Source organism: Lithobates pipiens, unplaced genomic scaffold (assembly GCF_037356315.1).
Source record: "Lithobates pipiens isolate NorthernLeopardFrog02 unplaced genomic scaffold, aLitPip1_a1.2 Scaffold_30, whole genome shotgun sequence".
NCBI classification, from domain to species: Eukaryota; Metazoa; Chordata; class Amphibia; order Anura; family Ranidae; genus Lithobates; species Lithobates pipiens.
The window spans coordinates 33,055,338-33,071,019 of NW_027507791.1; the positions used below are offsets into that span (position 1 = coordinate 33,055,338).

Consider the following 15,682-nt stretch of genomic DNA (forward strand, 5'->3'; position numbering starts at 1 on the left):
AAATAAGGGTTTAAATCAAATATAATAGTAATAGTAGATAAGAAGGGATATTATATTTGTTTTAAACCCCCCCCCCCTTTTTTTTTTTTTTAACTAGCACCATGAGGATTACACGTAGTTTGTGTTGATTGAGAGAGTTTAGTTCCTCTTTAAACTGTCACGTTTTTTGCCTTCTTGGTCACTGTATGAGCGATAATGGAAATCTGTCACGATTACCTGTATAATTGTTGAATGCGATGCAACACCATAAATAAAAGCATAAAAAAATAAAAAAAAATAATTTTTAAATAAAAAGCAGTCAATTACACGGCCAGACAGCTGGTGAAACAGACTTTTATTTCCAATGTGGAACAGATATGAGAGAGTTATACACAGAACACAGTGGATGATGAACACGCTGCTCCTCCTCCCCCGCTCAGACTCTGGTCTTTGTGCTGTTAATATAGGACTCCAGTATAAAGATGGTGTCATCCACCTGAATCTCACTGGCGTCCAACCTGGAGGGGAAACAAACCAAATATTATAAAAAAATTTTTATATATATTTATATTAGGGCTGTGAAAATTAAAGATTAATTCCTCGATTAATCGTTAATTTTTTTGATCGATCAATCTTTTTTTTGATCGATCAAAATTCTTTTGACCGGGACTCATCTCTCCGCCGACTTCCCGGGTCTTCAGGGAGTTCTGCCGTAGATCCGGTGACATCACCGGACTCCTCCCCCCCTTCCCCAAGTGCCTCCGTCTGCTAACGAAGGGAAGGGGGGGAGGAGTCCGGTGACATTGAAGTTTCTGATTGAACGTAATGTGTACGGGGGAGGAGCTACGCATGACGCCCCCCACTGCTGCCATACGGAACTAACACGATTGTCGGCTTTACATGCTGTGTTTTTATCATCTTTATGTGAGTAGTTTGTGTTTGAACACAAAAATTAAATCTTATACTTAAGCGGTGAGCACTTTGATCTTTTCTTTCTACCCATGACCTGAGATTGTGAGAGAAGTTTATGGTCCGTGTTAACCCTTTTGATACCCGCATGCATGACCACCTGTTTGCACAGGGGTCCATGCCATAAGGTGAGAGTGATTCGTTAGACCGGAGGTGGAGGGATTGTCACGCTACTGTGGGAAAAAAAAAAATTACTTACGTCAGTGCTATAGTTTGAATTTAAAACGTTTGTGTGAACTATGAAGTTAAGTCATGGATTGTGAAAACTAAGTAGTGTCAGGTGATTGTATATTGTGTATACCACATTTACCACTGACTTATGCAGAGTTGCAATGCAAGGAGATCAGCTAAAAGTAGTTGGATCTGTATGTGCGTAATAATTAATCGAAATTAGTCGATTAAAAAAAAATATCGATTAATCGAACACAAAAATTTTGATCAGTAACAGCCCTAATATATATATATATATATATATATATATATATATATATATATATATATATATGGATAATATTAAAATGCATGGAACGCCTGTGCATTGCCATGCAGGAAAACACACAGTCCTTGCAGGGGAGTACATTGTAGTATGCCCATGTGCAGGAGGTCTTAAGGATGCTCAACCTGTTGCGGAACTACAAGCCCCATCGTGCTTCAGAGTCATTTATGTAACTGCCGGCCTTGCAATGCCTCATGGGAGTTGTAGTTCATCAACAGCTGGGGGGGGGGGGGGCACAGGTTGGGCACTCATTAGAATTCTGAAGTAGAATCATCAGTTCCCCAAGTGGTGGAATTGGTTTTCCACATACATACATACACATATATACACACATATATATATATATATATATATATATATATATATATATATATATATATATATATATATATATATATATATATATATATATATATATATATAATAACTGATTACCTGCATTTTAAATATTACAGAAGAAAACAGGACATTAATTCCTTCATATAATCATATTAATAAAACAGTGTATATGTTTTATACTTATTTTTCCAAAGGCATAATGTTGTCAAAATGTATCATTACACACATGTGCGTTCGGAAAATATAAAGCAATTGAACAAAATAAATACTGTGCATCCAATGTAGCCTACGCGTTACGGAGTCTTAAGCTCCTTCTTGAGGGATAATTCATTTTTGCACGTTTACTTTGAAAAAAAAGGAAGAAGAATCTACAAAACATAAGAAGAAAATATGTATACATTCTAAGTGTTAAAAAAAAAGTTTTATTAATAGGATTATATGAAGGAATTAATGTCCTGTTTTCTTCTGTAATATTTAAAATTAATGTGTTTTTTTTCTTTTTTTTGTTTCAATAAAAGTATTTTATATATTATTCATAAAATTATTGTAAGTGTTACAGTTTATGCCTCAAAAGTCCTGCTTTTCCTGAGGGGAAAACTTCCGATATTGTTCAATTTTGGGATGTTGGCTATCAAAAGCCGATCATACTATATACCTTTCAAACCTTGATTTTTAATATTTTGGGGGTGGACGGCAAACCAAAGCAACACCCCACCCACCCCCCCTGGGAGACGGCGGGAGGGCAGCGAACCCCCCCCCCCCCCCCCAGGCCCCCCCTCCCTGCAGCAGACAGATGGGAAGGCAGAGATCAAAGCCAAACAGGAAGTGGGTCCCAAGACTCCCTGTTCAAATCGGGTCTCAGGACCCGCTTCCTGATTGGCTGGGAGGAGAATCCGGAAGACAAATAGGGAATATTGGTGATTAATATTATGAGCCCACCCTATTTTTGAAGCCAATTAGAGCCTCCGGCTCTGATCATGTACGAGAAGAGCTGCGGGGGGCTTAGATCTAAGGCAAGTAATAACAAATGAGCTAGTATGCTAGTTCAAGGGAATAGCCTCCCCCCTTCTTCAGGGCTAGTAGATCAGTAAAGTAATTCAATATCAGAGAGATACAAAAATATAAAAAATTAAATATACAAGTAAAAATATAAAATAAATGTAATTTATTTCTATATACAGATTTAATTTTTATCTAGCGTATATTTTTTTTTCTATACGTCTATCAAGTTTTTGTAGGCATGCATATATTATATATATATATATTTTTTTTTTATTTAATTATATTATATTAATATATATATATTTTTTTATTAATTATATACACACACAAACACACACACACGGTAGAGGCAATACATTTCAGGTGGAAGAGCCTCCCCCTTTTTTGGGGCTAATAGGTCAGTAAATGAATAAACATTTGATATTGGATATATTTGGCAAAAAAAAAAAAAAAGAGAGAAGAATCAATATAATATATTTTATTGAAAATTGTTCAACAAATGTATCAGATGTCAAATGTTTTTTTCATTTACTGACCCATTAGCCCCAAAAAAGGGGAGGCTCTTCCATCTGAAACGCGTTGCCTCTACTGTAACCTGTCACTCCAATAAAGTTTTACGATAAACCACGAAGCGAACTACCATCTGTTACCTGGCTCTCCTCCATACCGATGTCACCCGGGGGAGGGGGCACACATAATATATGTAACTAGAGAAGACTGTAAGGCGATTCGTAGATATAGAACAGGAGGCTGTAGGAGATTGGGCACACCCCCACTAGAGACCAACAAGACTCTTTCATTGGTGACTTGTGGGGGGGGGGGGGGGGGCATTACTGGTTTCTAGGGTGTGAGGGGGCCATAACAGGTACGAAAGGGCCGTCGGGTTTGGGCACCAGGACTCTAGAGGGTCTTACTTGTTGACGTTGCGCTTGAGGCTCTCCAGCTGCTGTCGTTCGGGCGCTGTGATCATCTCCTCGATCTCCTGGAGTTGGGCCTCCTCGGCTCCCGTGGCCTGCATGGAAGCGATGATCGCCTCGATCCTCTGAGACTTCTCCAGCAGGCGCCTGACCAATACAAAACATTTTTAATTCATTACATTTTTTTATTTTTTTTGCAGCAGAAGGGATTCTGACTCCACTTCTTTATCTGTCCTGTGCAATGCAGCCGGGGCTGCCAAATGGGGAGGGGACATACTTTTTTACACCAGGCTGGGGTCCCATTGTGCCAGTAGGATAGCCCGAGCCTGGAAATGGCTACCTGTGGGTGTCCCCACCTACTACTGACCTCTGTAGTAAAGTCAAGTCTTACAGGCTCTGTTGTCAGAGGACGGGGGAGGGGAATGGAAGGGGGCTGTGTGGGGGTCCCCACAAATCCAGCCACGTTGTGATTTTAATGCCTTTGTGTAGTATTCAGCCTTACTGGAGACTTAGAGGCAGCAGCCAGCGTTTTTTGCGGTTGGCCAAAAAAAAAAAAAAAAAAAAAACAGAGCCACACCCACATGCATGTTGAACCCGGACAGCCCACTGCCATACCCGCAGGGAGGAGAAGAATTGCCTGCACAGAAAACCTGATGGAAAAAAAGACGGGAAAGTGGCCAGGAGGCACACAGGAAGTGACCTAAACTTGATGGAAAAAGGCGGGAAAATGCCCAGGAGGCACACAGGAAGTGACCTAAAACTTGATGGAAAAAGGCGAGAAAATGCCCAGGAGGCACACAGGAAGTGACCTAAACTTGATGGAAAAAGGCGGGAAAATGCCCAGGAGGCACACAGGAAGTAACCTTAAACTTCCCTATATAAATCCAGCCTAGCCACTGCCAAATTGCTGGATTATCTTCAGCCCCCCCCCTCCCCCCCGTTCCTGTGCTAGTGTGTGTTCTGTCTGAACTTGTTGTGACTTGGAAACCTCGGATTTGTACCTTGACAGCTTTGTCTCTTTTGTACTCAGCTGCCAGATTGGAAACAAACCCGGCTTGGATCTTGACCTTTCTTCTTCCGATTAACCCTTCTATACTTCGTTGCCAAACTGGACTGGACCTCGGATCTCGGACTAAGGGTTGCACGGTGCTCCGCACCCTTGGCACCCACCCGTGCCACTCGGGGTCCACCAAGTCTCTGTCTCCATCTCCAGAGGCTTTAAAGACCCGAGGTAAAAGGGGGGCCTCCCCACTACTTTGGTCTCACCTTAGGTACGTGGCTCACATGACACAGGCTCTCATTAGGAGTGCCCCGACTATGCCCACCCTTTTCCACCCAGTTCTCTATACGTAGACTGTTCTACGAATAGGAATATGATCCACGAATGGAGGATGGGTGCATGGTGACTGATGGATAGTGTGAACCTGTTCATAGGTCCTATCAGCCAACCACCTATCCTCCATTCATAGAAGCTGTAGTTCAGCTTCTAAGAAAGCAGGAGCTGGAAAGAAGAAGAAGAAAGAGAGAAAAAGAAAGAGAAGAAGAAGAAGAAAGAGAGAAAAAGAAAGAGAGAAAAAGAAAGAGAGAAAAAGAAAAAGAGAGAAAAAGAAAGAGAGAAAAAGAAAGAGAGAAAAAGAAAGAGAGAAAAAGAAAGAGAGAAAAAGAAAGAGAGAAAAAGAAAGAGAGAAAAAAGAAAGAGAGAAAAAAGAAAGAGAGAAAAAGAAAGAGAGAAAAAAGAAGAAGAAGAAGGAAAAAGAAGGAAAAAGAAGAAGAAGAAGAAGGAAAAAGAAGGAAAAAGAAGAAGAAGAAGAAGGAAAAAGAAGAAGAAGAAGAAGAAGAAGAAGAAGAAGAAGAAGAAAAAAGGAGAAGAAGGAAGAAGAAGGAAGAAGAAGGAAGAAGAAGGAAGAAGAAGAAAGAAGATTAACTCTTGCCGCACAAGAAGAATGTGGTGGTGGGAAATAGATGGAGGAATATTTCACCCCAATAGAAGAATCAGCACAAGGGACTCATCCAACTGACTGTAAGTTATAGCCCTTGTACTGATTTTTGCATTTTTTTTTTTTTAAACGTAAGTTGCAACTTCAAGAGACTAAAGGGTGTACATCATGGATTCTCAACCTGTGGTCCTCTAGCTGTTGCGGAACTACAAGTCTCATGATGCATTGCAAGGCTGTCAGTTAAAACAAGCACGACTCCCAAAGGCAGAGGCACGATGGAACTTGCAGTTCTGCAACAGCAGGAGGGCCACAAGTTAAGCACCCCGTGGTGTACATTGTCCAAGGGGTGGGGAAGAAAAATAGACTACATTAAAGCCCCCCCCCCTACTTTAACCAAAACATTTTCATTTTTGGATGGACCAGTCAAGGGATATCGCCTCTGATGGTTTTTATTGTTTTTTTTATGTCCCCATTTGGGTGATTTACCCCCCCCCCCCCACACTTCCTGCCAGGACAGGAAGTGATAGGAAAACTGGTCAAACGGGGGACACAGATAAAGCCATACAAAAAAAAAGGAAAGGAGATCCAGGAACGTACTTGTTTTCTTTGGTCTCGGACTGTCTTCTCACAATCAGGTTGGCGACCGTCTGTACGGATAAGACAAGATAGTGTGAAATCACCAATTATGTGTTTTTTTTTTCTGTTGCTGAGTGAAGTGTACAGAGGAGTATGGTGACCCCGTATTAGAGACCCCCACCATTACCAGACCATTCATTTCAGTCTTCTCATAGGACTGTGTGTGAATTTAACATATTTTCTGTATTATTTATACAACAACCCCCCCCCGGACACATCTTCACAGGCCTTTAGGGAAAAGTAGGATGACGCTCCTCGTGGCACGGATACCTTGTAGCAGCGGTGTAGTAGCATGCGCGCGGTGGGCAACGGCTTCACCGTGTACAGGTAGAATGTTCTGGAAGGTGCGTGGTCCGGGGTTTTGGGGATTTCCTGCACAATGGAAAAAACAAAACAAAAAAAAACATAATTGGTGTGACCAAATGATAGTGGGTGTGGTCAGTGATGAGGATGAGAAAATTCATGCATTGATTGTCAACCCCTCCCCCAAAATGCCATCCTTAAAAAACGGTCAGTGGGGAGTCCCCAGTAATCCTCTCTTACATTGTCGACAGAAAGTACCACTGGCATCTCCTCTTACATTGGTGGTCAGTGAGGAGCCCCACTAACACCTCCTCTTACATTGGTGGTCAGTGAGGAGCTCCAGTAACATCCCCTCTTACATTGGTGGTCAGCGAGGAGCCCCAGTAACATCTCCTCTTACATTGGTGGTCAGTGAGGAGCTCCAGTAACATCCCCTCTTACATTGGTGGTCAGTGAGGAGCCCCAGTAACATCTCCTCTTACATTGGTGGTCAGTGAGGAGCCCCAGTAACATCTCCTCTTACATTGGTGGTCAGCGAGGAGCCCCAGTAACATCTCCTCTTACATTGGTGGTCAGTGAGGAGCCCCACTAACATCTCCTCTTACATTGGTGGTCAGTGAGGAGCCCCAGTAACATCTCCTCTTACATTGGTGGTCAGTGAGGAGCTTCAGTAACATCTCCTCTTACATTGATGGTCAGTGAGGAGCCCCACTAACATCTCCTCTTACATTGGTGGTCAGTGAGGAGCCCCAGTAACTTCTCCTCTTACATTGGTGGTCAGTGAGGAGCCCCAGTAACTCCTCCTCTTACATTGGTGGTCAGTGAGGAGCCCCAGTAACATCTCCTCTTACATTGGTGGTCAGTGAGGAGCCCCAGTAACTTCTCCTCTTACATTGGTGGTCAGTGAGGAGCCCCAGTAACTTCTCCTCTTACATTGGTGGTCAGTGAGGAGCCCCAGTAACTTCTCCTCTTACATTGGTGGTCAGTGAGGAGCCCCAGTAACTTCTCCTCTTACATTGGTGGTCAGTGAGGAGCCCCAGTAACTTCTCCTCTTACATTGGTGGTCAGTGAGGAGCCCCAGTAACTTCTCCTCTTACATTAGTGGTCAGTGAGGAGCCCCAGTAACATCTCCTCTTACATTGGTGGTCAGTGAGGAGCCCCAGTAACTTCTCCTCTTACATTAGTGGTCAGTGAGGAGCCCCAGTAACATCTCCTCTTACATTGGTGGTCAGTGAGGAGCCCCAGTAACTTCTCCTCTTACATTAGTGGTCAGTGAGGAGCCCCAGTAACATCTCCTCTTACATTGGTGGTCAGTGAGGAGCCCCAGTAACATCTCCTCTTACATTGGTGGTCAGTGAGGAGCCCCAGTAACTCCTCCTCTTACATTGGTGGTCAGTGAGGAGCCCCAGTAACTCCTCCTCTTACATTGGTGGTCAGTGGGGAGCCCCAGTAACTTCTCCTCTTACATTGGTGGTCACCCCCCACTTTTTTTTCCTCCAGCCAATATGCAAAGTAAAGTAGGGAAGCAGCAGGGAGACATTTCTACCTGTTCTGGTACAGATGCCTTCTGATCCAATGCTCACATCCAACCCAGGCAATTATAAGTGACACCACATACAAGGACCTGGGATGGATTAGAGGGGGGGGGGGGGCAGTGTGCCAGGACAGGTCGCCATGTCTCACTGAACTTCTCTACATAACAGGGAGGAAAGCACAGGGAGGGGATCTGATCTAAAGTCACATGGCTGCGACCGACCTGCTGCTGACAAAACACTGACCTGCAGGCTGATGAGGTTGACGGACAGCATCTTGTACAGCATGTCCTTGGCTTCCTTGGCCGGGATCATGGCGAAATCCTCCACTTGCTTCTGCTCCAGGTGCCGCTTCCTTAGCAGGAGACGGAATATTCTGGCGCAGCGCGAGCCGAACCTCCAGAAAAAGCAAGGCACAGAGGAAGAGATCATCAAACCAACTGAGCAGGAGGAGGAGGTCACTGAAAACTCTCTACTCTACAGCTAAAAAGATCAAATAGGGATTAAAACAACATCAACATGCTAAATGCCATAAATAAAACCTCAGCTTAGATCAATCCTTACATTACTTCGATTGAAGAATAATACAGACTTTACTTCTTCTGTTCTCTGTGTCTTTATTCAAAACACATGTTTCAATGTTTGTTTAACAAATACAAAACAAAAAAATAAAATAATAAAAAAATAAATAAAAAAAAATGTTCCAACCTGAATTATCCTGTCTAACAATATGGGTTAAGAACAGAGCTGCAAACCCCATCAAGGCACCCAGTCCCGAACTCAAAAAAAAAAAAAAAAAAAAAGTGGAGGAGAAAAAATAAAAAGAAAAGGGGAAAAAAAAAAAAAAAAAAGAGGAGAGAGAGAGAGAAAGAACAAGAGAGAACGAGAGAGAGAGAGAAAGAACAAGAGAGAACGAGAGAGAGAGAGAGAGAGAACAAGAGAGAACGAGAGAGAGAGAGAGAGAGAGAGAGAGAGAAAGAACAAGAGAGAACGAGAGAGAGAGAGAGAGAGAGAGAAAGAACAAGAGAGAACGAGAGAGAGAGAAAGAACAAGAGAGAACGAGAGAGAGAGAGAAAGAACAAGAGAGAACGAGAGAGAGAGAGAAAGAACAAGAGAGAACGAGAGAGAACGAGAGAGAGAGAAAGAACAAGAGAGAACGAGAGAGAACGAGAGAGAGAGAAAGAACAAGAGAGAACGAGAGAGAACGAGAGAGAGAGAGAGAGAGCGAGCGAGAATGAACGAGAACGAGAGAGAACAAGAGAGAGAGAGAGAGAGAGAGAGAGAGAGAGAGAGAGAGAGAGAGAGAGAGAACGAGAGAGAACGAGAGAGAACGAGAGAGAACGAGAGAGAACGAGAGAGAACGAGAGAGAACGAGAGAGAACGAGAGAGAACGAGAGAGAGAGAAAAAGGGAAAAAAAGAAAAAAAAAAAAAAAAAAGAAGGGCGTTTGTTTCGCTGGTATCCCTCACCTTTCCTGTACAATGGACTCCAGGTTGGCGGTGGCGAGCGTTGCTACAGCTTTGTGCAGATCTTATAGTGGGAAGTTAAGTGAAAAAAACAAAACCTATCCATCCATACATACATACATACATATATATTTTACACACACTAAAAGAGGATACTGATGACGAACATCCCTCCTCCGCTGTCCCCCGACCTCCCGACAAACTCCAACTGTAACGAGAAGCAGAGACAGAATTCCAACACACCGAGCTGACAGGACACAGTGACCCCCCCCCCCACCTGTGAAGATAAGCTCCACCCCTTTACAAACAACCCCCCCCAGAATGCTCTCTGCTCACCGGGTCATCTGCCAGCAGTGTCAGGTACTGGTCCAGGACCTGCTTGGAGATATTGTACCCTTGTGGGAAGGATCTGAAGATCTGCAAAGAAAACAAAAACGACAAGAATTATCTTTGCTTACAACTGTACAGGGGGGGCGTCTGAGCATGTGCGGTCTTTTTGCGCATGCCTGTGCATTGCCGCAATGTAAAAGTGTAAAATAATTTTCTGGCCAAAAAAATATGAAAACTTTTCAGTGAGGACAATTACAATGAAAGTAACAGAGAGGGAAAATATTTTCCTGTACACAGCTGACTTCCTGCTTGGTGTTTAGGAAGGGCCATACCTACCGCCGTCGCCCCCCAAGGCAGCGAGACCTCCCGTCGTCACCCCCCCAAGGCAGCGAGACCTCCCGCCATGACCACCCCAAGGCAGCGAGTCCTCCCGCCGGCACCCCCCCCAAGGCAGCGAGACCTCCCGCCGGCACCCCCCCCCCCAAGGCAGCGAGACCTCCCGCCGGCACCCCCCCAAGGCAGCGAGACCTCCCGCCGGCACCCCCCCCAAGGCAGCGAGACCTCCCGCCGGCACCCCCCCCCAAGGCAGCGAGACCTCCCGCCATGACCCCCCAGGCAGCAAGACCTCCCGCCGTCGCGCCCCCCCAAGGCAGCGAGACCTCCCGCCGTTGCGCCCCCCCCCCCAAGGCAGCGAGACCTCCCGCCGTCGCCCCCCCCCAAGGCAGCGAGACCTCCCGCCGGCACCCCCCCCAAGGCAGCGAGACCTCCCGCCGGCACCCCCCCCAAGGCAGCGAGACCTCCCGCCGGCACCCCCCCCCAAGGCAGCGAGACCTCCCGCCGGCACCCCCCCCAAGGCAGCGAGACCTCCCGCCGGCACCCCCCCCAAGGCAGCGAGACCTCCCGCCGGCACCCCCCCCAAGGCAGCGAGACCTCCCGCCGGCACCCCCCCCAAGGCAGCGAGACCTCCCGCCGGCACCCCCCCCAAGGCAGCGAGACCTCCCGCCGGCACCCCCCCCAAGGCAGCGAGACCTCCCGCCGGCACCCCCCCCCCAAGGCAGCGAGACCTCCCGCCGGCACCCCCCCCCCAAGGCAGCGAGACCTCCCGCCGGCACCCCCCCCCAAGGCAGCGAGACCTCCCGCCGGCACCCCCCCCCAAGGCAGCGAGACCTCCCGCCGGCACCCCCCCAAGGCAGCGAGACCTCCCGCTGCCCCCCCCCCCCCAAGGCAGCGAGACCTCCCGCCGGCACCCCCCCCCAAGGCAGCGAGACCTCCCGCCGGCACCCCCCCCCAAGGCAGCGAGACCTCCCGCCGGCACCCCCCCCCAAGGCAGCGAGACCTCCCGCCGGCACCCCCCCCCCCAAGGCAGCGAGACCTCCCGCCGGCACCCCCCCCCAAGGCAGCGAGACCTCCCGCCGGCACCCCCCCAAGGCAGCGAGACCTCCCGCCGGCACCCCCCCAAGGCAGCGAGACCTCCCGCCGGCACCCCCCCAAGGCAGCGAGACCTCCCCCCCCCCCCAAGGCAGCGAGACCTCCCGCCGGCACCCCCCCCCCAAGGCAGCGAGACCTCCCGCCGGCACCCCCCCCCCAAGGCAGCGAGACCTCCCGCCGGCACCCCCCCAAGGCAGCGAGACCTCCCGCCGGCACCCCCCCAAGGCAGCGAGACCTCCCGCCGGCACCCCCCCAAGGCAGCGAGACCTCCCGCCGGCACCCCCCCCAAGGCAGGGTGACCTCCCGCCGGCACCTCCCAAGGCAGGGTGACAACACAGGAGAAGACAGGGACAAGCGTTGTCACCCTATAACAGGAAGTAGAAGAAGGAGGTGAGACAGCGCTGCAAGCTCCTCTTCAATCTACAGCTCCAAGTCCTAGGTGCTCCGGCTGAAAGGTCCCCAATAACCTCCATTGCTACACAGTCCAGAGAAAAAGCCAGAACCCCAGTAAGTCAGCATATGCAGTCATCCTTTGTTACAAAATAGTGGCATACAGAAAAATAAAGCACAAAGGCTTTGCATTTTTAATTCGGCCGTATTCCACTGTTTTGTAATAAATAATGACTGCATCTGCCGACTTACTAAAATAGTGCAATACAGCCGAGTAAAAACCTACGCGTTTCGTCCAAAAGGCCGAAAACCGCGTTGGTTTTTCAGCTGTATTCCAAGGTTTTGTAATAAAGGATGACTGTATATGTTGACTTACCGATTTTTCTGTGGTCTATAGAACAGGAAGTGCCTGAATATGGCGCATGTATGACCAGTATGTACAGTCCTAAGCCTATGATCCTGGCGCAGAAGGCGGGGAAATTACCTCATTGGAGGAGAGCGGCTGGGTGTGAGCCGCGTTGGAGGAGGTGGTAACTTCGCTCATCCTCAGCATCGTCCGCACAATCTCGCTGCTGGTCTGCAATGGAAGAAGAGAAGCCTTTACCGACCACACAGAATGACTATGACATGGCATTGCGGTACAATCCGATTGGACAATCTCCTTTAGATCTACTAACAGCTTCGCAGTACGAGATGTTGCCCCGATTGGATACACATTAAATGTCTTGTGCCTATTGCATAGTTTTGGTTACTATAAAACGAGGACGATCGGTGTGGTCAGCTTATAGGGCGATTGTACCTGATCCATCTTGTTGGAGACGGCGCTGATAATCGCCTGGTCCCGGAAGTGCTGGTGGAAGCGCTCGGTGTTGATTTGCCAGTAAATCCCGTCATCCTGGCTGGTCTGCAAAAAGAGGACAGAGAGTCACTCCACGGCCTCGTTAACGTTCGGCTTTCATTACATACCTTATTCTACACCCGGTGATGTCATCAATGAGGTCTCTGTGGTTCTCTATGTACTGCAGGCAGATCATGGCTGCTGGGAGGAGCCAGCAGGGGGGGGGCTGTACCTAGCTTCCTGATAACATCGCAGCACCCGGCCTCAGTACTCCTCCCAAGAGGCCCTCAGTCCTGATGTAAGCAGTGGGAGGAGTTATGAAAATACCTAAATCTCTTAATGAATGGGTGTCAGTCTGGAGGAGTGGGCGTTCCTAGGCAGGCTGGTTAGGTAACTCCTACATGTGTTGAAAGGGGTGGGGCCAGGGACAGTTAGCCTGTGAAACGGAGTCTGGGGCACATGTCCCTTCTGCCCCCCCCCCCTTCCCCCAGGTCTGATGAAAGGGGCGGAACAGTCAACCTGTGGCACCGAGTCTGGGGCACAAGCCCCTCATGCCCCTTGTACCAGCTCTGATGAAAGGGGCGGGCCAGGGATAGTTTGTCTGGGGCACGTGCACCTTCTGCCCCTCCTGGTTCTAGCTATGATGAAGTGGGGGGGGGGGGGCAGGGACATCAGTCTGTGGAACCGAGTCTGGTGCACATGTGCCTTCTGGCCCCTCCTTCCCCCCAGCTCTGATGAAAGGGGCAGGCCAGGGACAGTCAATATGGGGCACATTCTCCTTCTGCCCCCCCCCCCCAGCTCTGAAGAAAGGGGCAGGCCAGGGACAGTCAATATGGGGCACATTCTCCTTCTGCCCCCCCCCCCAGCTCTGGTGAAAGGGGCAGGGTCAGGGACAGTCAGGCTGTGCCCCCCCCCCCCCCCCCCCGAGTCTGGAACACATGCCCCTTCCTATCCCAGCTCTGATGAAAGGGGCGGTGCCAGGGGGACTGTCCCAGCTCTGATGAAAAGGCACAGGGCCAGGGACAGTCAGCCTTTGGCACTGAGTCTGGGGCACATTCTCCTGCTGCCCCCCCCTTGCCCCAGCTCTGATTAAAGGGAGAGGGCCAGGGACAGTCAATCTGGGGCACATGTTCCTCATGCCCTCCCTTGTCCCAGCTTTTATGAAAGGGTGCGGGCCAGGGAAAGTCCGTGTGTGCCACTGAGTGTGGGGTACATGCCAGTATTGCTGCCCGCCCCCCAGCTCTGATGAAAGGGGTGGGGCCAAGGTCAGTCTGTGGCACATGCCCCTTCTGCCCCCCCTGTCCCACCTCTGATGAAAGGGGTGGGGGCCAAATAGTCAGTCTGTAGCATGTGCCCCTTCTGCTGCCCCCCCCTTGTCCCAGCTCTGATGAAAGGGTTGGCCCAGGGACAGTCAGTCTGTGGCAATGAGTCTGGAGCACATGCCCCTTCTGCCCCCTCTCCCATCCCAGCTCTGAGGAGGTGGGGCCAGGGACAGTCAGGCTGATAAGGAAAGGGCTATAGCAGAGATATGCAATTAGCGGACCTCCAGCTGTTGCAAAACTACAAGTCCTATCATGCCTCTGGGTGTCATGCTTGTGGCTGTCAGAGTCTTGCTATGCCTCATGGGACTTGTAGTTCTGCAACAGCTGGGAGGTCCGCTAATTGCATATCCCTGGGCTAGAGGATGCTGGACGTCCTCCGGCCAGGAAATAGGGTGGGCTCTGATGTGCTGCAGTGTGCTGTGAATTTCAGGGAGGCAGCCATTTCAGTTCAGGAGAGGAACTGGTACCCCTGGAGGTTGGAGGTCAGGTACAATAAAAGAGCCAATATGAAATATTGATCGATATAAAAAATAAAAAAATTAAAAAAATAAAATTGCGATCGATCAATTGTGACAGACTGCGCTGTGACGTGGGGATGAGGCAAGTCACTCACATCCAAGTCTTTCTTCGGTCTCTTGCTCTGGCCGGCACCTTCGTCCTCATCGGAGGATCTCCGCCGCTTCCCCCGACCTGCAGGAACCAATCAGAGTCCATTATACTCAGATAAGAGGAACGCCAAGAATGACCAGAGCTGGTCCTATCCTTACCGACCAGGAGGACCCGGGGGACGGAGAACATCTCCTTCTCATTCGTCACAAGGGAAGGAATGGGCGGCCGCCGGCCTTCCGTGCCATCTTTTTCCTCGACCACCGGGCAGCGCTGTACAAAGTGTGTGTCTGCCAGCTGGGTGAAGGTGGCCGAGACCTCGCTGTACTCCATACTCTTCCCATCTGCAGGACAAGGAGGACATATTGTATATGAGGATGCAGGCTATCCAATCACTAGAGAGCGATGACATCACTGAGAATGCAGCCTATCCATCACTAGAGAGCGACGACATCACTGAGAATGCAGCCTATCCAATCGCTAGAGAGCGACGACATCACTGAGAATGCAGCCTATCCAATCGCTAGAGAGCGATGACATAACTGAGAATGCAGCCTATCCAATCACTAGAGAGCGATGACATCACTGAGAATGCAGCCTATCCAATCACTAGAGAGCAATGACATCACTGAGAATGCAGCCTATCCATTCACTAGAGAGCGATGACATCACTGAGAATGCAGCCTATCCAATCACTAGAGAGCGGTGACATCACTGGGAATGCAGTCTATCCAATCACTAGAGAGCGGTGACATCACTGAGAATGCAGCCTAACCAATCACTAGAGAGCGGTGACATCACTGAGAATGCAGCCTATCCAATCACTAGAGAGCGGTGACATCATGACTTTTCCCACCATTCTTATCCTTACCCTCCATAGCCTCGGTCAGGCGGTCGGCCACTTTCTTCACCACGGCGGTGAGGGTCATCTTGCCATTCAGCAGCAGCTCCTCCACAATCAGCTCTCCGGTGTCTCCGTACAAAGTCTTCGCCGTGTATATATAGCGAGGAGAGCGCAGCATGCGCAGGCAGGACTCGCACTGCGCCACGTACTCCACAAAACCACGCTTGTGCATCTGATAGATCACCAGATTGTGCTGGATGAGGACACACAGCGCCTTCTTCACCTGAGGGGACATTAGAGTGTAAGCTCCTCTGTACAGAGACTGATGTGACTGTGGGGGGAGGGGACA

The 15,682-nt window shown here is 48.9% G+C and overlaps 1 protein-coding gene across 1 annotated transcript; it reads right to left on the minus strand.

Annotated features, from left to right (window-relative positions):
* Positions 1-317: 317 nt before the first annotated feature.
* On the minus strand, positions 318-15,616 carry POLR3C (RNA polymerase III subunit C; the record flags this gene model as incomplete). Its single annotated transcript, XM_077463981.1, is given in 13 exon segments — positions 318-497; positions 3,700-3,849; positions 6,237-6,286; positions 6,546-6,647; positions 8,357-8,507; positions 9,579-9,639; positions 9,732-9,783; positions 9,912-9,992; positions 12,208-12,300; positions 12,523-12,627; positions 14,497-14,573; positions 14,651-14,833; positions 15,361-15,616. Coding segments are annotated over 13 exon segments (1,443 nt in total), but the record flags the coding sequence as incomplete, so codon positions are not given.
* Positions 15,617-15,682: the final 66 nt, after the last annotated feature.